This window comes from Ambystoma mexicanum, chromosome 1p, assembly GCF_040938575.1.
Source record: "Ambystoma mexicanum isolate Mex_15411 chromosome 1p, UKY_AmexF1_1, whole genome shotgun sequence".
Classification (NCBI taxonomy): Eukaryota; Metazoa; Chordata; class Amphibia; order Caudata; family Ambystomatidae; genus Ambystoma; species Ambystoma mexicanum.
In genome coordinates, this window is record NC_090921.1 from 1,083,012,188 (window position 1) to 1,083,033,394 (window position 21,207).

Genomic DNA, 21,207 nt, shown 5'->3' on the forward strand with positions numbered 1-21,207 from the left:
CCTCCACCGTACCATCCCTCCCCTCCATCCCCTCTGCCGAGGGTCAAGAAGGAGTCGGATATGGCGACAACAGGACAGATCTCCTGTTGCCAGTACCCAGGGCTTCTCCCCCCGACGAGATCGGCTCCTTCCACGCCATGATCCCAAGGGCCTCTGAGCTGTTCCAGCTCAACCCTGAGGAAAAGAGGAAGGAGGGATTCCTTTATCAACGACAAGAGGCCAAGACGAAGACCGTTCTCTTGATCCCACTGTTGGACGACATTTGGGATTAAGGGCTGTCCCTCCTGAAGAACCATTCCTCGGCCCTGGCGAAAAGAGACCGGTACGAGAAGAAATACGGGTTCCAGACTCTGCACCGAAGTGCAGCCGTCCCCGGACTCTGTGGTCTCGGCAGCGGCCAGGAGGAAATCTGCAGGGTCGGCAGCATTGAATTCCACTTCCCCACCGGACGGCGAGGGAAAGAAGCTAGACGCCATGGGACGACGAGTCATCTAGACAGCGGCGACGACCATTAAGGCGGCTGATGCTCTCACCACCATGGCCCTCTACGACAGGGAGCTGTGGTTTAAAATCGCCCCTCTCCTGGACTTCCTCCCAGACGACAAGAGGGCGTAGGCCCTTGAAATCCTACAAGAGGGCGAGATGGCATTGGACCATGCCATCACGGTGGCCACGGACATCTCTGACACCGGGTTCCATTAGATGGGCAACAGCGTTTGCCTTCATCAGCGTGGTTGGCTCAAGGCCTCCAACCTCTGTCAGGATATCCAGACGAGGGTATTGGACATGCCCTTCGGGGACAACTTGTTCGTCAAGACGTGGACGAGTCACTGCAGGCCATCGAAGCAGACACCGAGACGGCCCATGCCTTGGGCACTCTCCAGCAGCGACGGCAGTCCTTTCGGGCTTCTGGAGGCAAGTTACAGGGCACCTGCAAATGATTCGGTGGCCGCTTTTCTTCCTACCGTAAAGCAGCCCGCTCTTCAGCCCAGGAAGCCTACAGGGGCCGCAGCAAGACTGGAGGAAATCGCCATCGAAAAAGATTGCAAAAATGTAAAAGGGAATAAAAAACACACCATACCTGCTGCTTTCCGAACATGCTGCTCTCTGTTTTGGCTGGTGGCATTGTGTCCCGTGTGCCTGCTGCTCCTGCCTTAAACACTGGTGAACCGGTAGCAAAACAGAAGCTTCTGGTGGCCCCTAAACCCTGCCCTCCAGGACCATCCACCAATATATATATATATGTGTGTGTGTGTGTGTGTGTGTGTGTGTGTGTGTGTGTGTGTGTGTGTGTGTATTTTGTTTTGTCTTTTAAAGGGCATTTGTATAGCGTTTGCAATCAAGAGGCTGCTTCAAAGAAATCGGGTCCATTTTAAAAAGTGACAGCACAGGAGTGTGATACTTTGTTTTGTTAGTGTTTATTTTATTTTCGACTTGTAATTTTTAAGCAAGGCATTATGGTTCCTTTAGCTCCATGCCAAATGTGTGTGTGGGAAAGCTGATGGTGGTAAATAATTGTGTAAAAGCAAGATGTAATGCTTTTACGCCTCGATTTACGTCCCTGCCCTATTTTACAGTACTGGCCGTGCATTTTGTGAATGGATGGATTCCTGTTGAATCTGCCTCGGTTTTTCACTTTCTCTAGACCAGTAGGATTCCATAGGAATCCATTAATGAATGCTGCCTGCAAAGCGTTATTTTCAGGCAGTGTTTATTTTTGTACCATGAGTTCACCTCGCTTTACTCTTTCCTTTTATACACCGCCTTGTGGCTCTTTCAAATTGCATGCAGGGGACCCAGTAGCGCACAAGTGCAAACTTTGGTGGTCCCCTGCATGGCTATCGGGAGGATAGCTCTGGGGCAGCGTACTCGCTTTAGAAGTAAAACGACCGGAGCAACACAGGTTCGATCTCCGGGTCCTTGCTTATAAACCTTTGGCTATTAAGCGTGTTATAAATAACCAATTACAATTAATATGTCTAATAAAATAATTCTGAGTTTCTTTACATTCCTAGGGTCTTCTGACTAGCCTGCTGGAAAGCGCTTTAGTGTAAAATGCATTGCAAATCAAATTAAATACAAATAGACCATCTTGATTTTTAGCTTCCATGCACAAAATACCACCCACTACCCTCCTGTGTTCCCCACCTACGCTCACAAAGCTGTAGGATTGTAGAATGTGCAACGTGAAGAGTTGTGAAGGTGAGGAATTTGAGTAATTTACAGATTTAGCAATCACTGAGTGGTAACCCTATAATGTTACAGGCAGCTATGTGCTGAATAGTATGGGTTTTGCAGCGAGCCTAGGCGGATGAATGGTTGATCAACGGCTAAACGATTGCAGTAGTTCAATAGATGTGGAAGACTTGTGCATTGTGAGCGGATAGGATGAAGTGCTTTTGCAAAACTATAAAAAGATGTGAAAGAGCTAAGTGTGAATATAGGTTAGCAGCATGGTAGACTGGGTTGGGTGAGATTGTTTTCCAAAGAAATGGCTATGAGTGATGTAGGGTTTGAAAAATTGTATTTACTTGCCAATCAATTCCTTACTGGTGCCTAATCAATAAGGAAATCTTAATAAGGATCTTTTCATTTTTCCCTTATAAAGGTGTACAACCTTAATTTGTCTGGAAACTAATAAAGGACATCTTGTTTCGGTTTCCACCTGGAATCACTTGTTTAACAGGATTTATGATGATTATGGACCATATTCCTGCAGTCAGAATATACCCACACCGCGCATCCTTTCTCTTTGTTTCTAGGGACATCTTTCCCGGTTCTTGTCCTTCGGCCTTGGACTGGGCCTCACCGCTGTTGAAGCAGATGAGCATCTTGTCCGTATGGCAGCTAAATTTGACCAGCAACTCCTTGACATACTTCAAAAGGATAAAGAAAGGGGAGCAAAGGTAACTTTGTGTTAATGTGTTGTGTTTTGAAGGTGGCGTTTGTGTTAGTAAGTGTAACCTGTAATAATTGAAATGCATATTGTATTGATGGTTACCTGCCACGACCCGTCATTTTTGGAAGCTGAACATCTCCAGCATGGGGTCTGACATGGATACACATGCTCGTGAATATTCCCTGTCATCAGACTGGGAACCCTCAGTAAAATAAACGGTTTCACTTTCACTTCAAACCTGTATTTCTGCTCTAAACCAATCACTGTCCTCTGGGGGTACTGCCCCCATCCAATGACTCTCTTCCAAAGCTCCACCCCTAGTGGCAATCTTCAGATTTTTACCACACACTTCAGTGTTGGGAGTCCTCCAGTTTGCTCTCCGAGCTAGTTTTGTGTTATTTGCAAATCTTTTCCAAAATAGTTACTTTTTTTTCATATTTTTGCTTTATCATCCTTGAAGGACAGAGACCGGCAGCAGCTATCCACTACCGTGAAGATCTTTATCCACCGTCGGATCGCCTTGATGTTTCGAGAGGGCCCGGTCTTGGGCCTACTTCGCGCCTTTCAGCATTACTGAAGAAAAGAAGGAAAGTCAAAGCCTCTTCAAACTCTGTGCAAAGCGTGGATTAAGAAATGTCTTTGTGGAGGATCGGCACCATAAATGCTTAAATTGCCTGCATCCAGACCACGATGAGGAGGGATGCGAGGTGTGCCGTGGTTTCTCAAAGCAAACCAAAAAAGACTGCTCCAGCAGACTGTCAGCGTGGTTTAAGTCGAGCAAGGCCACTGACTCAGCCTTGGGGCAGGGTCAAGCCTCATCCAGGACTGGACAGTCAGAGGATTAAACTCCCTCTGTGAGGAGGTTGAGATCCTTTGAGGATAGCCTGCTCGCGGGGTCCAAGAGAAGGCCAAGCTCTGCGATGCTGGCTCCGCTGGGTTCGCTGCTGATGTGGGTCCTGAATCGGAAAGAAGGCAATTGCCATCACCGTCAGCCTCCACAGTGAGCCTGCCAACGAAAGGAATATCTTGAAAGAGAAAGTCACGAACCTCGTCCAAACGCTGTGTGTCCGCAGATAAACCGACGAGGGACATGTCTGGGGGAGGACTTGTTGATGCTGGCTAAGACCTTACAGAATATCAGGTCAACTGAGTCGACGGCACCGTCGACAAACGCAGCCACAAGCACTTCGTCAACAAAGTCCACTACGGCAGCTCTGAAGGAGAGCAGATCCAAGAAAGAAGTGGTGTCCTTGCCCCCAAGGCGGGATAGCTGGGGAGGCAGCAACGAAGGCACTGGGGTCAGAAAAGACAAGGAGGCCCCACTGACCCAGCAACCTCCTGAGAAGGAGAAAGACGTCCCCCCGCCGGTGGAACCTCCCCAGTCGGTCCAGATAGGCCGGAGCAGATTACTCAAGTACCAACGAGGTAGAGAATGATCCGCACAACGGGGGCTGCTCAGATCACAAAGGGGGAGGATCTGGGGGTGGTGAACTGGAGTCCCCTGCTTTCAAGAGAAGGAGCATCAGCCCAGACCCCACTCCGCTGCTCCTTTCACCCCTAGACCTAAGGACGTGTTGCTGGACATTCTCACAACCCTGCACATACTGGTCACTGAAATCCAGCAAAAGATGCCTCCATTGTGGCAAACACCTCCACGGGAGATAACACAGCCTCTGAGGTTGAGCTTTCTTCGTTGAAGAGAAAGTCGAAAGGAGGCATTGGTCCTTACCATCGTCCGACTCCACCACCACCCCGTTGCGAGAAGACCCCATCTGGAGCCCCGGATACACACACCGACACATCTACCACAGCTACGACCACCAACGACTATTTCATAGCGGCTGACGGAGAAACACCACATGCAGACTAGTCCCATAAGGCCTCCCCACCAGACAAAGTTGGATCCTTTCATTTTGTCATGTCAAAGGCCTCTGAACTGTTTCAATTGCTCCACGAGGAGATGAAGAAAGAGGGTTTCCCATACCAGCGGACCAAGTCGAGAAGAAAGACCATCATGTCCATTCCCTTCCTAGATGACATCTGGGAGGAGGCAAAGCTCTGATGAAAAATCCAAGTACATCTCCGACCAAGCGGCACAGATTGTAGAAAAAGTACAGTGGGCCAGATTCTGCTCCCAGGTGCTTAAGGTCTCAGCCCTCACTTGATTCGATGGTCTCACCCGCAGACAGGAAACGCTCGGCGAACCCGCCATTGGCAGCCATGGTACCTCCGGACCAGAAGGGGAAGAAGCTGGATGCAATGGGCAAGAGGATAATTTATACAGCAGCCTCTACCATCAGAGCAGCTAACGCCTTAGCCATTCAGTTCCAATATGACCAGGAATTATGGTTCAAGCTGGACCCTATCCTGGACTTCCTGCCCGAAGACAAGAAGGTCGAGGCACTAGAACTCTTTCAGGAAGTGTACAGCGGGCACTCTCAAGACAGCAGACAACAGCAGTGGTGCTGCCCACAGGACGGAGCACCGACTCCAAGCAGGCCTGAACCGGCCGTGGTTTCGGGCCACCACCTACATAACTGAATGGGAGGCTGGCTGGCACTATTCGTCAGCATGTGGGAAAAGATCACTACATGCAGATGGGTGCTGGACGCGCTGGGACAGGGGCACACATTGGGGTTCCAATGCAGGTGTCCGCGTATCCCTCTGATTCAGCAACAGGAAGAACATGGGCCCCGGCTTATGCAATAGCTGCAGGCCATGTTACAGAAGGGGCAATAGAAGCATCCCCCAGCGTCTCCGGGGCTCTGAAGTATATTCCAGATACTTTCCGGTTCGAAAGAAGACTGGGGGTTGGAGGCCTATCCTGGATCTACATCGTCTCAACAAGTACTACAAATGCCCAAAGGTTCCAAATGGTCGCGTTGCAACAAGTGCTTGACCAGCTGGAACAAGAAGATTTCTGACGTTGTTGGATCTGGAGGATGCCTACTTCCGCATCCCCATTCACAAGAAACACAGCAAGCTCCTACAATTTGTAGTTCAGGGTCAGCACTACCAGGTAAAGGCTCTGCCTTTCGGCCTGAAGTCAGCCCCAAGGGTGTTTATGAAGTGCTTGGCCCCGGTGGTGGCACACCTTCATCTACAATGCATCCACGTATAACCTACCCGGACGACTGGCTGGTGCATTCCTGCTCACAATCTCTGGCAAGCGGGCACACAGCAAAGACTGTACGTCTGCTGACAGAGTTGGGGTTCTCCATAAACAATCTTGCCAGACGCCATCTCGGAACACTCTGTTCCTAGGTGCATGACTGAACACGGTAACATGTTTTGCGTCGCCCTCGAAGGAGAGGGTGAGAGCCATACAAGGTAAAGTGAAGTGCTTGACAGCTCAGATGGCGACAGTTTGGCCCATCAAGTCACTGCTGGACATGTTGTCCTCCTGCATCAGCCTTGTTCGCCTCTGCAGACTTCGCATGAGACCTCTCCAGTAGTTCCTGGATGGGAGGTGGATGAAAGTGTCGACACTTTATGGATAAGATCTCCCTCAACGAGCAGTTCCATCGGGCGATACAGTGGTGGGGTGTTCAGTAGCCTCTCATCTAGGGAACTCAGTTTCAGGTTCCTCCTTACCAGGAGACTATCACCTCAGATGCCTCTCTAGAGGGATTGGGAGCCTACACCGGACAGTTGCACGCCAGAGCCCTCTGGCAACCAGAAGAAAAGGACCTCTACATCAATGTCCTGGAACCTGGGGCCGTATTCTGGGCCCTCAAGTCTTTTCTACCATCATTGAAGGGCAAGGTGGTGAGGGTCTTCACAGACAACACCACCACTATGTTCTACATCCGGAAACGGGGGGGACCCGCTCACCGGCACTCTCTAAGGAGGCCCAGGACTTGTGAGTGGTGATGGGCCCTTCGCCAAGGCATATTCCTCATCCTGTTTCACCTGGCGGGAGTCAAGAACACCACAGAGGACTCGCTCAGCAGGGAACTGCGTTCTTGCCACGAGTGGGAACTTCTCCAGGACCAGGTCGATCTTCTGTTCAGCAGGTGGGGGCAGCCCCAGATCTATCTCTTTGTGACGGCGGCCAACACCAAGTGCCAGAGGTTCGCCAGCAGGTTCCCTCAACCGAGGAGCATGGGGGATGCGTTCTCGTACCCATGGGAGGCACGGTTCCTGTATGATTTTACTCAGTTTTCTCTCCTTTTACGTATGCTCAACATACTCAGACAGTGCCACTGCAGGGGGATACTTGTCACCCCAGCGTGGCTCAGACAAACCTGGTATCCGGACCTGCTGCGTCGGTCAGTGGCCCCGTCCATCAAGCTGCCACTGTCCCCGGACTTTCTCACCAATGAAGGAGGGGGAGGGGCGATTCTGCATCACGACCCAGAGTCTCTGAACCTGAGGGCAGAGGCTTTGCTAGTGGGGCTGACAGGGCTATAGCAGGCTTCAGTTACACAGCAGGCTCTCTGGTCGCTGGAAATTGTCACAGTCGCGTTCCTTCATCTTCCTCTTTGGATTTTGTTCCAGTGGTCGACTTGTCAGCAGCCTCCAGGATTGGAGTATTTATCAGGAACTACAGCGCAACCTCTGCATTCCCTCCCCGCATTTTACAGCAAGGAGCATTCTGGCTGTCCAAACAGGGCAGCCAATCCCCCACTGGGAGTTGTTTCCTTTCAGGCTAGGTGGAAGACAAATGGCTGCAGAGATTTGGACTCCTGCCTCGCTTCTTTCCACCTCAGACACTATGGAGCCTGGATGGGGAATACATAGGATTCCCGCCGAAGACAAAACAGCAACTGAGGTCATTCCTGCCTAGAATGACCTCGGATGTAGTGATTATCAAAAGGAAGTGGCTTTGCTGTACTGCCTTGGCACAGAAGGCCTCTGCAGTTCTTGCCACCCCAGATCCATCTACAGGACCTCCAGAAGGGGAAGAAGAGTCAAGTACAATCACAATAAACTACAAAAAAACACTAAGAATACTAAATGTACTCTACGGAAATTATATCAACCTAGTGCTGTAAAGCTACTACATCTTCTCCTACAAACATGCACTAAGGTTGCTATCACTGGTTTAGATATTTTCGGACTGATCGATAGCAACATGTGAGGTTGGAGGGTTCCTTTTGGATTCCCTCCCTCAGAGCTGTGGTGTCCCGCAGGGTTCGTCACTCTCGCTATTTCTGTTCAGTCTGTACATGCAGACTCTAATGACTATCCCCCTGGAAATTGAATGTCAGATTTCAATCCTATGCTGACTACACCTAGATCTTTTTGAAATGGGTCAAATTTGAGGAGTCTTTTCATAAAATAGGACTGTGTTTGGCAGAAGTTAAAGACTGTCCCAGAATTGGTTTCAGTTATACCCAAATAAGACAGGAGTAGCCCTTCTAGGACACAAACATCTTATGATCAACGATCTAAAACATCCTCAATTTCTGTGTTTTTTTGCGCTTGAAACTTGAATTTGCGAAGGAGATTAAAAACGAAGGCTGCACTTGGCAGGCCAGTCTCGGATGTGAATGCCAGGTGGGAACCAAGGCACAGTTTGTTTTCCATTTCTTACACCTGCTGCGTTTCACTCTTCCCTTTGTCCCCAGGAAGAGCATGTAACTATAGTTGGGACATTAGTAAACTCAGAACTAGACTACAGAATAGTATGCTTGGAGGCATTCTAAGGAAACTCGTGAATAGGCTACAGAAAGCCCAAATGCGGCAGTGAGATTATGTTTCAGAGTCTCTGAATCTACCCAAATCTCAGATCTGCGTCGCTCTCTACACTTGCTCCCAGTTAACGAGAGAGTCAAGTTTAAGATTATTAGTCTTATTTTTAAATGTTTGGCCAACTTGGCCCCAAATATCTTGCTGAAAATCTGTCTTGGTCTCAACCAAAGCAACCGTTGCACTCAGCTGACAAACTTCTCTTGATAAGTTCTCCGTTATCCTACCATAACATTTCACCTCATTACTGCAAATTGGATTTCTTTAATATTTATTTGCACATTTCACTGCAATATAGAGAGGTGGGGTGGTTGGGGTATTAATTAAGGTGAGAGGGGTGTGGGAGGGCTGCGGGGGCTCTCCCTGCCGCTTTTATTTACAATGAAATGTGGAAAATAAATTTTGATTAAATCGAATTTGCAGTAATGGTTTCAATGTAATCACATAGATCCATTCCCCTCAGCCCCCTCTTGCTGCATATCTAGAGGAGATAGACGAGCCTCGATGTACGGCTCCAGAATCTGGAATAGCTTACCTTGGAAGCTTAGGAACATGAAGAAGTTGATACAATTCTGTAAATCCCTGTCTTTAAATGAGAATAGGTTAGAGCTCACTGGCAGGATGATTGAGTCAAGCTTGGACAATTTAGAGCTTCATAACATCTGCACCCAGATGCAGTTGAGTCTGCCCGGTTCATCGCACTACAAATAAATCAAATGGACATTGCAAGGCTCAACATACAGAAAAAGATGTATGTGAGCAAAGAGTGGCCGCCATACACTTGCACTGGAGAGACAAGGTCCCAACTATCCAAAACAGACCACAGAATAAATACAGGACATATTCAGCTGCAGGCACTTCCATTGTGCCAGCGATGTAAGTCCTGCTGAGCCTCTGATTAAATCTACAGAGCATCTGCTCCATGCAAAAATGGCAGCCGAAGCAGCGACTCCAATTACGAGGCCTTGTGTGTCCATTGTCCCGCCCCTGCCAAGTGGCCATGTCAGCTTCACAACTATGGAGGCCTTTGGGGCTGCCCCCCCTCCAAGGACCACCTTTCAGTACCAGCAATCCTATCTGGCCATGTCTGCGTGCTTGCTTTCACTCCCTTTAATGCTATACCCCAGCCTCTAGCATGGATCTGATCACTACTCCTCTTTGCTATTGGCTTGGGGGGTGAGGGAGAGGAGTCAAGGCTGCCTTGGGATCCCTCCTGGTGACCAGCAAGGTAAAGTACCCTTCGTTGACAATGATCACCGACTACATGTAGTACGCGCTACTAATCCTGTGCACCTCCATAAGCCTTCCAATATGTACTGCCTGCCTAGACTGCGATCGTACACATTCTGTACATTCATATGCAGCCCTGCACACACAACCCACAACCCCACATGCTGGGTCTCTCCCACCTCAGCCATGTTCGCTCCTTGCCCCATACTATGCCCTCCAACTACAACCCGCTCTACGGGGAGTACAGCTTCGCTTGTACTTATCTGAAACCACAACTGTCTCTGCCCGCACTTGCAGCCTGTTGTCGGCCCTGCCTGCTCCTCCATTACCCTGACTGCCCCCAACACAACTCCCCATCCCCCCACATCCTTCCCCACTCACTTCCTGCCACTCTCCTCGTGCCACTCTCCAAACCACACAGCAACTGCGCCCAGAGGCGGAACCACAATCTTCCACCACCTTCTAACCTATCATTTTCTCCATTTGTTTACCTTCCTACACCTGCTTACTTCCTTCCTAACCTTAACTGCCCACCTACTCATCGTGATGTATCCTTGTCAGCCTCTCGCTACCCTACGCCCGTGCTAGTTTTCCATGTCACCAAACAAGCAGCCACCATAGCGCACTCTAGCACCCTCAACCCTTAGATTTCCTTACATTTGCAGACATCATCACACCTGTGTACAACCAACTACCGAAAATACCACCAGTCCTCTCCTGGGCGTCCAAAGACTTCTCAACCTTCATGCCAGAACTTGCACAGATAGCGACTCACTGCTAGACATCTACGCAATTGTGGGCAATCCCAGATGACTAAGACTCTTGTTCCGCACCCGTCCCCCTCCACTGCCCTCAGACACCACCAGGACCTTTTCCCAACTAGCCAGCCCGGTCATCCCTCAGATTATTGACCAAAATGCTGTGCTTAATTGCGCATCAATGTCTGCTCCCTTGGAGCTCACGCTACTGAAATACATGACTTCATCATTGATCATCACGTAGACATGCTCGCAACAACTGAATCTTAGCTCCATAGCGCCTCCGGCCCCATGCTCTCACTCGTTCTGCCCGCTACTACACCATGTTGAGAGCAGGCGGTTCAGATTCCTTAGGTGGAGCTGTAGTGCTTATTACTAAAACATCCCTCAACCTCAGAAGTACTCCTACCTCCCTCCCCCATCCCCCCTGCTACTTAAACTCTTTTATCCCGCAGACTACCTACAACATCCTTCTCCTCTATCACCAACCTGATTCTGCAAGCTCACCCGAATTGGACATCCCCCTCCTCATTGGTCCCATTATCAAACCTGTCACTTAATGCATCATACTTGGCGATTTTAACCTTGGTTTCAATGACCCATCCGATCTTAAAGTAGCTTCTCTCGCACACTCTCTCCAAGACATGAGTTTTACGCAATTGGTTTCCTACCCAATGCATACGAACGGACGTACTCTTGATTAGATCTTGACCATCAATTGCACTGTCAACATTTCTCTCATCAGTCCAGTGCCCAGGTCGGATCATCACCTAATTGAATTCAGTCTCTGCCACACTGCGCCTGTGCTCAACCACATAATGGTCAGACACAACAGAAAACCAACGCATGAGATCCTCAAGCCCCATGCTTCTGGAAATCCTCACTTCTGCACCCCGCCGATTAAGGAACCTGCTGACCTCTACCACCAAAGTTTCCTTCACACCTTAAAGCAGCACGCACCGTTGAAATAAAAAATGCCCAAACCACACATGCCTGCCAACACCTGGTTCTCGGATGATGTCATCAGCCTCCGCAGAAACAAGAGCGCGCTAGAACATTTGTTTAGAAAGCACCCCACACACATCAATGGCGCTAACCTCTCCAATGCTAGTAAGACATATAAGAAAGCTGTCATCACGCCTAAAGCAAGCTCCTGCGACACTGCGAGTTCCAACTCCAAGGAACTATTTGCCATTCGAAGAGAGCTGCAAAACCCTGTCCCTTCCAACACCCAGGCTAACTCCGACAAAGCCTGGCGCACTACTATTCAGGAAAATCTCTGTAACAATAGTCGACAGAGGTAAATCAGTTCTTCTCATGCTTTTGGATTTATCATCGGCATTCGACTTGGTGGAACACAAAAGATTACTGTCAACCTTGTCGACTACGGGTGCATTCTCAAGAGAAGCTATTGATTGGCTCAGCTCTTTTCTTGGTAATCATATGTCAAGAGTCGCCTGTGTCCAAGCCTCCTCCCCCCAACTGGGCATTACTTGCGGTGTGCCTCATGGCAACCTGCCCGTCACCAGCCCTTTTTAATCTTTACATTCAACCTCTATGCAACCTGTTGGATGAGTCGGGTGTCTTATTCACAGATGATGCTTATGACACTCAGCTCCTGATCAAACTCACAGGTGACCATGTTGTTGACTCTACAAAGATACAGAAAGTATACAACATAGTGAAGCGTTGGATGTTGTCAAATTGGTTATACTCAAACAAGAGTTTCGGAGAGCCCAAATAACCACTTTTTACAAAAATGGTCTTCTACCCTAATTTCGGGAACGTGACACTAATCAGTAAGAAAAAGGTAGAGAAAGAGTTTCTTCAACAGTCACTTACTCTAGAACATCGCTACAAATCACATTTACGAAAAAAGTGATGAATCATCAATACAAAATAATAATAAGATTCAGTACAAGATAAAAATCTCATGAGGTAGACACTACAATACAGTAAATTACATAAAACAACCCTAATACAAGCATATTTGAATATGCTAATGACCAAACATAAAAAGTAAACATGCATCAATTGTTTACAACAAAAATCATGAGAGGATAGATCCGTCTTTTAATTTTTATCAATGAAATATACATTTTCAATTTAAATAGTACACTTAGTTACAACTCCAAGTTACACACCAGACCTGTTTCAGTCCTCTTGAAAACTCGGACTTTCTTCAGGAGTAGTCGTCATAAAGGAGTTTTTTTTTAAAAAAAAAACCTACACAAGCTTCTTTCAATGAAGACACATTCATTTGTTTGGAGATGTGACAGTTGATAGAAACAAGAAAAAACAAAGCAATTTTGCTTGTATGTTCGGGACACTAGCTAGTTGTCCAAGTGGACCCTCTGTCTTTTTACCTGGGAACACTGGTGCGAACAGACCTCTGTCGGGTTATATGTCCAATTATGGGCGAGTTACTGGGAAATCAGTTTTTCTTCACCAGAACCTGTAAGTCAATTACAGACGGTGGTACTAGTTAGAATTGCCATTTTCCTCATGCCAGAATTCTCCTGCTATTTTACTACACTTTAGCAAGGTTTATAGACTACAAACTACCAGGAACTGGTTATTCCATCTATTCCAAAATTTGCTGTAATTTCTCATGGTTAAGGTGTTCTTATCTTATAAGGATGCATCTTTCATTGTTCTTAAAATTACTATAGGTCATCATCCACCTACATTACATTTCCAAGGCTCAAGATTTTACCTATGGGTAAGTGCCTATTTCACAGAAGCAGTGTCAACCATGCCATCCTGCTCAACCGTCTCCGTGATAACCTGGGTATCACTGGTCAGGCTCTGGCGTGGCTGACTTCTTTCCTCTCTGACCGACCCTCCCAAGTCCAACTTGGGTCCTTCCTCTCCGACATCTTTTTCTCTACATGTGGTGTCCCCCAGGGATCTAACCTCTCTCCCATGCTGTTCAACCAATACCTGGCACTCCTTGCCCACTGCATCGCCGCTCTCTGTCCCAACTTTCCGTGCTATGCGGATGATACTCAGCTCATTTTCAGGCTACCCTCGGCCTCCTCCTCCTCCTCCTCCTCTCCTTCCCTCATCTCTGACTGTCTGTCTGCCATCCAGGAATGGTGTGCCGCCAACGACCTCTGCCTTAATGCCAGTAAGACTGAGATTCTGCTCATCGGCACACCCACTCCCTCCTTCCCTGCAGCTCTATGGCTGGCCTCTCTTGGCCCTCCTCCCACTCCTACATGCAAGGCTAAAAACCTTGGGGTCATCTTCGACTCTACACTCTCCTTCTCCCCACACACCTCTGACGTCTCTAAGAAGTCACTACCAGCTGCACCTCCTTAGAGGTATTCTTCCTTTCCTCTCCTTCCCCCAGAAGCTCACTATCTCCAGAGCCTTGGTCCTCTCCAAGCTGGACTACTATAACAGCCTCTATCTAAATCTTCCTGCCTCCACTCTCCGCCCTCTGCAACTTATCCAGAACAGGACTGCGAGACTCGTCCTTGGCCTCAAGCCCAGGGATCTTATCTCTCCAGGACTGAAATCTCTGCACTGCATTGTACACAAGGCCTTCTGGGGTCTGGGACAGCCAATACCTTCAACTCCCTCTTCCTAAATATCTTCCTTCTCGAGCTCTTTGCTCATCTGCCTCCAAATCCCTCAGGGTCAGTCGCTTCTCCAAGCAACGAGTTGGTGGCAGATCACTCTCTTCAGCAGGGGCCTCTCTCTGGAACAGCCTTCCTATCTCCCTGAAACTCGAGGAGAACCATCTTCGGGTCCGGAAATGCCTCAAAACCTTCCTCTTTGCTTCTGCTTTCTCTCCTCCCCTCCCTTGCTGAATTCCTGACTGAAATTGCACTGGTTACCTGGCTACCCTTTTCTGATCTCTGGCCCAGGCCCCGTCAACTGCCCACCTGCACTGCCTCCCTGGCAACCCCTGCACTTGGGGACCATTTTTTCTGTATCCCTTCAGTCCCCCTTCCAGCACTTATATCTGCACTTGCCACCAGCTGGCTGTTTTATGTGTCTTATTTATCTTATTTATTCCACTCTCACATGTACTGCACTTCCCCTCTCCCTTCCCCCCGTGCACTTTTCCTTTCCCCCCTTCCCATGCACTTGCGTGATCTGACTGACACCTGGCCTATTAGGATCGTTGTCCGTCCTCCCTTTGTTCCCCCCTTTCCTCATCCCGCCATGAAACACTTGGGTATAGGCGCGTTATAAATGCCATATCATATCATATCAGTGTGTTCCTGTGCGAGTTGAGGTCACCAATCTTCTTAGAACCTTTTCTGGGGAGGCTTTTCCAAAGGATTTATGTCGCTACTGCAACCCAGGGGCAACTCTTGTTTCATTCAGCTCTGCAGGGTAAAAGGCACACAGTATTCAAAAACGGGTGCCCCTTAAGTGATTACTTCTATAGTTATAGTCCTTCCTTATGGGCGCTAAAACAGGGCTAGTAATAAGCTTTCTAATAAGTTAATTTTTACCAATTTTCTAAGGTTCTCTTCACTTAGATTCAATATTCTTAAGTCAATGTTTGGAAGTCCTACCCAATTATTCAAAACACACCGCTATGTTAAATAGGCCCTTCCTTTCTTACCTGGGCAGTTTTAGGGGTTCAGTCTCCTTAATTATTTCCTCTCGCTATCTGCAGCTTCCAGCCGGTCTCTCAAAATGAGTCCTACAGTGTTTACTACTTACAGGGCCTTTAAGTAGACCTCTCTACTGCCTGTAGAGACTTGTTTTGGCACCAAACAATTTCGGATAGCCACCATCTTGGAATGGTACCATAGGAATGGACATTGGTTGGCCATTTTGAATAACTACTAGTGCCCATCCCTCACATCAATGCCACCATCTTGGAAAACATTCAGTGCACATAGTAACAATGCCCGTAAATGGGAAAACAAACATTTGTTTTCAATCTTGGTGAATAGGCACATGGCTACCACCCTACCCTAATCTCTCTTGTGCCGAACATCAGCTTTCAAATGAAAATTAGCTGTCACTAAAACCCACTAGGGTGCCATACTGTGCGCACTTAGCGCTGTCTCGAATTGCGGCAATCGAGTGTCAACATTAGAAAACCCTGGCTTACGTGACTTTTTTATAAAAATTTCTATCAGTCGTCGGGCCTAATACTTACATTCTGTGCCATTTGATCGGCTCATTAAGGCCCTTGGTGTCACTTTGTATCAAAAAAATGAGCCTTTTCTCTTTTTCCAACAAAATCCTGCTTTTAATTTGTTGATTTGCCTCTTGTACCATTAGCACCACTCTCCATCTGAACTCCTCATGATTATGCTGTTTGTCAATAAAATGTTTCACCATCGGTGCTAAAAGGACCCGATCGTTCAAACAACTTCTGTGTTCTATGATACAGGTTTCATCTTTCTAATGGTCTTCCCAATTTACCACAAATTGCATGGGCGCGTAATCATGTAGATGGCATAATCTGAATTGCAGTTTGAAAACTGGTTTTGTTGCCATAGCTTCGATAGACCAATGTCTACCTCTTTTGACTTCTTTGTCTGCTTACAGATAACAAACTGGCCACCTGGGGTAAGGACCAATCAGTGGTTTTAAACCCCAGGATTGTGTCAGGCTTGTGGTTTTTGAGCCCTTTTCTCTGAGCTTACTACTGCCCACCCGGTTACCAATTGGTTATGCCTGAATAGTTCTAAAACAGAACTCTTAATTGTTGGTTCACCTCCAGCGAGAGAGAAGTTGGAATCTTGTTTCTCCAACTTTATCATTGAGGGGCATGCTATTCCCGTACAAAAAAAGGTAAAGACTCTAGGAGTAATCTTTGATGCTTCCCTGGGACCTGATTCCCCGGTAGAAATCATTGTCAAAAAAATCTCAGTACCATCAGAGGTTACGGAGGCTTGTGATACCCTATGTGTCTTCCAAAAATTGTCAGACCCCTGTAAGAGCGATTATTATGCCTCAACTTGATTATTGTAACTCTCTCCTTAGTGGGGGTAGTAAACTTGCCTTACATAAACCCTAAGTTCTTCAAAAGGATGCAGTACGGATTGTCAGAAACATCTCTAAAAGAGACCACATTTCAGACCATAGGAGATTGACTGATTGATTTTGACATTTCTAAAGCACAACGTTAGTCCAAAAGCATTTTGGCTCTGGAGAGTGAAGGACCATTCAGATGAAAGCCAGAAAAAAGCTGACAGCTAATCCTCATGCGGCGGTAAGGGGGTACAAGAAGCATGTCAGTAGAAACTGAGCGAAGTTGGCGATTAGGATGATAGCGCACAAATTTAGCCTATAGGAATTCCACGCCTAGTGTAAGTGATTTCAATCCGTTATACACCCAAGTTACGCCCACCGTGTAGTGCGCAATTGAAACCCTTATTTATTTGTATCTATAAGTTCAATATTCTGAACGATATACCACTCGGATCACACTCTTCTCCTGGAACCCCCCGGTCACAATGAACCAGTAATCAAGCTAGTTTGAAAAGTTAAATGTATTTAGAATTGAAATCACAGTATATTTTAATAGGTAAACAACAATCACCAATGGGGTGACAGAACACTGAATAATATCTTTAATAGACCAGGAGTCAAATTAATGAGCACAAAAACAAATGCAGCACAGAAAATAATACTTTGAGTTGGCTTGTAGATGGCACTATAGTTAGGGGTTCCCCCTGCAACACCCCTCAGCCCCCAAATAGGCAATGAATAGATGTGAGGAGAGAGCAGGTATTCAGGAATAGCACAAATCAAACAGAATATCGGTCCCATCGTCCCCCTTCAAACGAAAGAGAAAAACGGAATTGAGTTTTCAGCTGTCAGAATGGCTTTGAAATGGTCTTTGGAATTGACTGAGCAAAAACACCAAATGTGGTCAAAAATACTTACATTTGTATACATTCCTATGGGAGCCGCTTTGAACAGTTGCAAACAATCACAAGCAATGATTTAGTCAGAAGAAAACTTTTGAAAACTCGAAGTCCAAGCTATTTCACACGTGTAAACCTTTCTGAATGTAAAAGCACGGCAAACTTTTCCTTATGCGATATTCGTTGTAACGGGAGAATCGCACTGTTTAATTCTGCAGTTTTGGGTTCTATGGATAGCTATGGATGTTAGGTACAAGTAGGAGTGGCAATTTAGTTTCTATCATAAAAAAGAGGGAGTTATAAAGGTTTTAGTGAGAGTCGTTTTTGCAAAATAGCCGCAAGAATGGAAAACAGAAATGCACTTTGAAAGTGACAAATGGGTTTGCTTACACTATATTATGACTATGAAAAAGAGGATGCCACACATGAATCTCCACAGTTACGTGGCCAGCGTAACCCTTCACATGGTGGATGCTCAATTTCTTTCTGAGATTCACCTTAGTTACTCAAAATCACTAATGACTCATGATTTTTGTAAAACAAATGAGAGAAAATCAGCGCAAGAAAGGTTCTGACAATACTACGATTCTGAATATAAAGTGGGATGGGTTTGAGATTGAGATCATAAAATGCAGATATATTAGGGTCACTTTTCTTCCTATTAATACTCACAAAATAAGTTATTAAATTGGACCGTCAGTTCTGGTGTTGGATTGGATCTGGTCTAGGAAGAACAGCACATCAGGCACGGAATCGGATGAGCTAGGCCGGTCACCGGATTTGCACACAATCTGTCCTCATTTGTGGATCTTTCAATCAGCTGGATAGCGAGTTCCTCAGGCAAGTCTTGTGGTAGCAAGCCAGAGAATTTCAGGATACTAGTTCAAAAGGCCTTCAACAAGGATGTTGTAGAATGCAGGAAGATGAGTGAATCAGTGAGTCCCTATGCATTGTCAACTGTCTCTATTTCTCCTTTCAAATGACATCACAAAGTGGGTGTATGGGCCGGCTTAGCTAAGCTTTCCTCTGTGAGCTGGGATTGGATCAAAACTTCATCTCCGCCTTGCGTTTGAGTGATTGGATCAAGGCCGGATGATGTCACATTTTATGATTAGCTTTACAGTTCTTAGAGACCTCCTTTTAGCCACTGGTCTCAAAATCGGATTTTATACTAAATACATATTTCTACATTGGTCACCTTTACACAAATCACTCACAAAGATTCCATATTTTATGTAGCATCTGTTCCTCAAAACCCTGCAGCTGAGGGCTCTTGTTTCAACTTTTTACAGAATGTTGTCCTTCGAGGGGATTGTGTCCTCCGACGTATTCCACATCTTTGACATTGATTACCACAGCTGTGCTGCTTCGGAATTTTTTTTCGGCGTCCTGCGTCGATGACGTTGATACGCTCCTTCGAGGACCGCCTCCGACTGTCGACGTCACCGGACGTTATATGTAAGACGCACGACGCGCGTAGCCTCCGTTCCATTTTTTCTGCAAATGTGTTAGCTTCGAAATCTCGGCGCACCTCGGTTCTCTCTTGTTGAATCGGTACTTCTATTGTTGTTACGAGAACGATGTCTTCGTCTTCTGCTACCGCGAAGTCGGCTTCAAGAAGTGTCGGGATTGCGGTTCCAAGATGTCACTTATGGACCTGCACGACGTCTGCCTCTGGTGCCTCGGCGAGAGCTACGCCACCGATGACTGCGAGGAATGACAGTCTTTTACGTCGAAGGCCTTGCGGGAGAGGAAGAAGAAGCTGTGGTAGGTAGGGTTTCCAAACCCTGTAAGTCGAAATCCACTGGACTTTCGACTGACGATTCGAGGGGCGACTCTCCGCGTCAGCCTAAGTCCAGGGCGTCTCGTTCTAGGAGTGGGTCCCGCCATTCCTCTGCCTCTTCGAGGCATTCATGGAAGCGCCGTCACCGTTCGCCTTCCCTGTCCTTGTCGGAGGACTCTGCCAGATGGCGGGTGGCTTGTCCCACAAAACACTGTTCGCCGGCCAAATGGGATGAATTCCGCTGGCAGATGATGGCGATTTTCGAATCACAGGACACCGTTCCGTCTGCGCCTTCGAGTGAAGCTGGCAGGGAACGCGCTAGAGCCACCGCTCACACGCCTTTGGGCTCGGGCGGTCGGCGCGGTCATCAGGAAAGGATGAGACCATTGGAGCCTGCATCAACGCCGTCGGCACCCTGTCCGTTGAGGGACTTGCTCGAGGATCCAGCTCCGAGGAAGTCGTCGGCGCCGAGGCGTCGAAGGACACTCTCAGGGCTCCGGCCTCGAAGTCGTCGGCGCCTCGGTCGAAGTCAAAGCCACTCCCACCAGCGCCCTCAACGCCTTTTGAGGAAAATTTGCCAGAGGTGCCCCGGAGAGCTGTGGAAGCTCAGAGAAAGGCGCTCAGCAAGTCTGTGCAGCCTATATTTGACCCATACTCTGTTCCTCTTCCCAGGGTGGACTTGTTCCAACCTTTTGGAGTACATTTCAGATGTAGAGGAAGGGTCTGATGAAGAGGGGGTTGTGCCTCTTGAGGTTCCTGATGACCTTTTGTCTAGTCATAGCCAGTTGGAAGACCTTTGTCAATCTTTACATGACGCAAGTGGTCTTAATACCTCCCCAGAGGTTGAGTCTGGCAGGCATGAGCCTGGTACACATGCCGACTCCTCGTACAGGCCCCTCATGTCGAGGGTGACAGAGTATCTGGGGTGGTCTGCTCCACCTGTGGATTTTCTGCAGGATGACCTGACAGATATCTTGGACCAAGGTCCACCCACTCACCCGGTGTTGCCATTTCATATGGCCTTACAAAGAAGGATGGCTGCTTATGGACTGCTCCGGAGAGTCTCCCGGCAGTGGATAAGTCGTTGCTGAAAAAATACCGCCCAGCCAGTGGTGACCCCTGCTACTTGTCTACGCAACCTACTCCGGAGAGTTTAGTGGTGGAGGCAGCTATGGCCCCAGCAAAGCAGGCTGCATACCCTACAATCCCTCCTGATAGGGATGACAAACGCTTTGATGGTTGGGCAAAGAAGGTATTGTCTTCTGGGGGTATGGCTTTAAAGGCAGCCAACTCCGTTTGTGCCCTTGCAAGATTCACGCACACTCTGTGGAATTGTGTGTCGTTGGCGGTGAACATATTCCCGAAGGGGAGGAACGGGATGGTTTTCTTGCCCTCATTCAGGATGGCAAGGATGCCATGAGTGAAACCGTTGAGTCGGGTCTGGACGTGGCAGACTGTGTCAGCCAGTCCATGGCGGCGAGCACCGTGATGCGCAGATTTGCGTGGTTGCGGAAGTCGGGTTTGCTCCTGATGTACAGTCCCGGCTTCTCCACATGCCCTTTGATGGTGTCCATCTTTTTGGCAGTAAGGCTGACGAGAGCCTTGAGAGGTTGCAGACCTCCAAAGCTGCAGCAAAGTCCTTGAGCACTGCAGTGTGTCAACCTCTGCCCTTTCGGCCTAGGGGACAGCAATGGAGGGGAGGTTAATTTCAATACTAATCTTCCTTTCGTAGATCGAGGGGAGCTGCCAGTCAAAGGGGCCACCGTAGGAATACCAGAGGTGGAGAGCAAGGTACTCTAGGTGCCAAAGCCGCTCGGGCAGTTGCCTCCTTGCCCTCAGGCACTGCCTCAGCCACTTCCGCTCAGTTATGAGGTTATGTCCCATGGTTCGCCAGTTGGGGGAAGGCTGGCGCAGCATATTGTAGAATGGCGTGCCATTACTTCAGATGTGTGGGTTCTGGAGATCATAGCCCATGGCTACTGTCTTCTTTTC

At 47.9% G+C, this 21,207-nt stretch overlaps 1 protein-coding gene across 9 annotated transcripts in view; it reads left to right on the forward strand.

The window, feature by feature from the left end:
• Positions 1-21,207, forward strand: part of METTL25B (methyltransferase like 25B) — a 278,862-nt gene that overhangs the window by 172,323 nt on the left and 85,332 nt on the right. For all 9 annotated transcript variants that reach the window (XM_069604626.1, XM_069604622.1, XM_069604619.1 and 6 more), the window contains one exon: positions 2,763-2,906. In XM_069604626.1, coding sequence (XP_069460727.1) covers positions 2,763-2,906 — 144 coding nt within the window. The remainder of the gene's footprint in view (positions 1-2,762; positions 2,907-21,207) is intronic.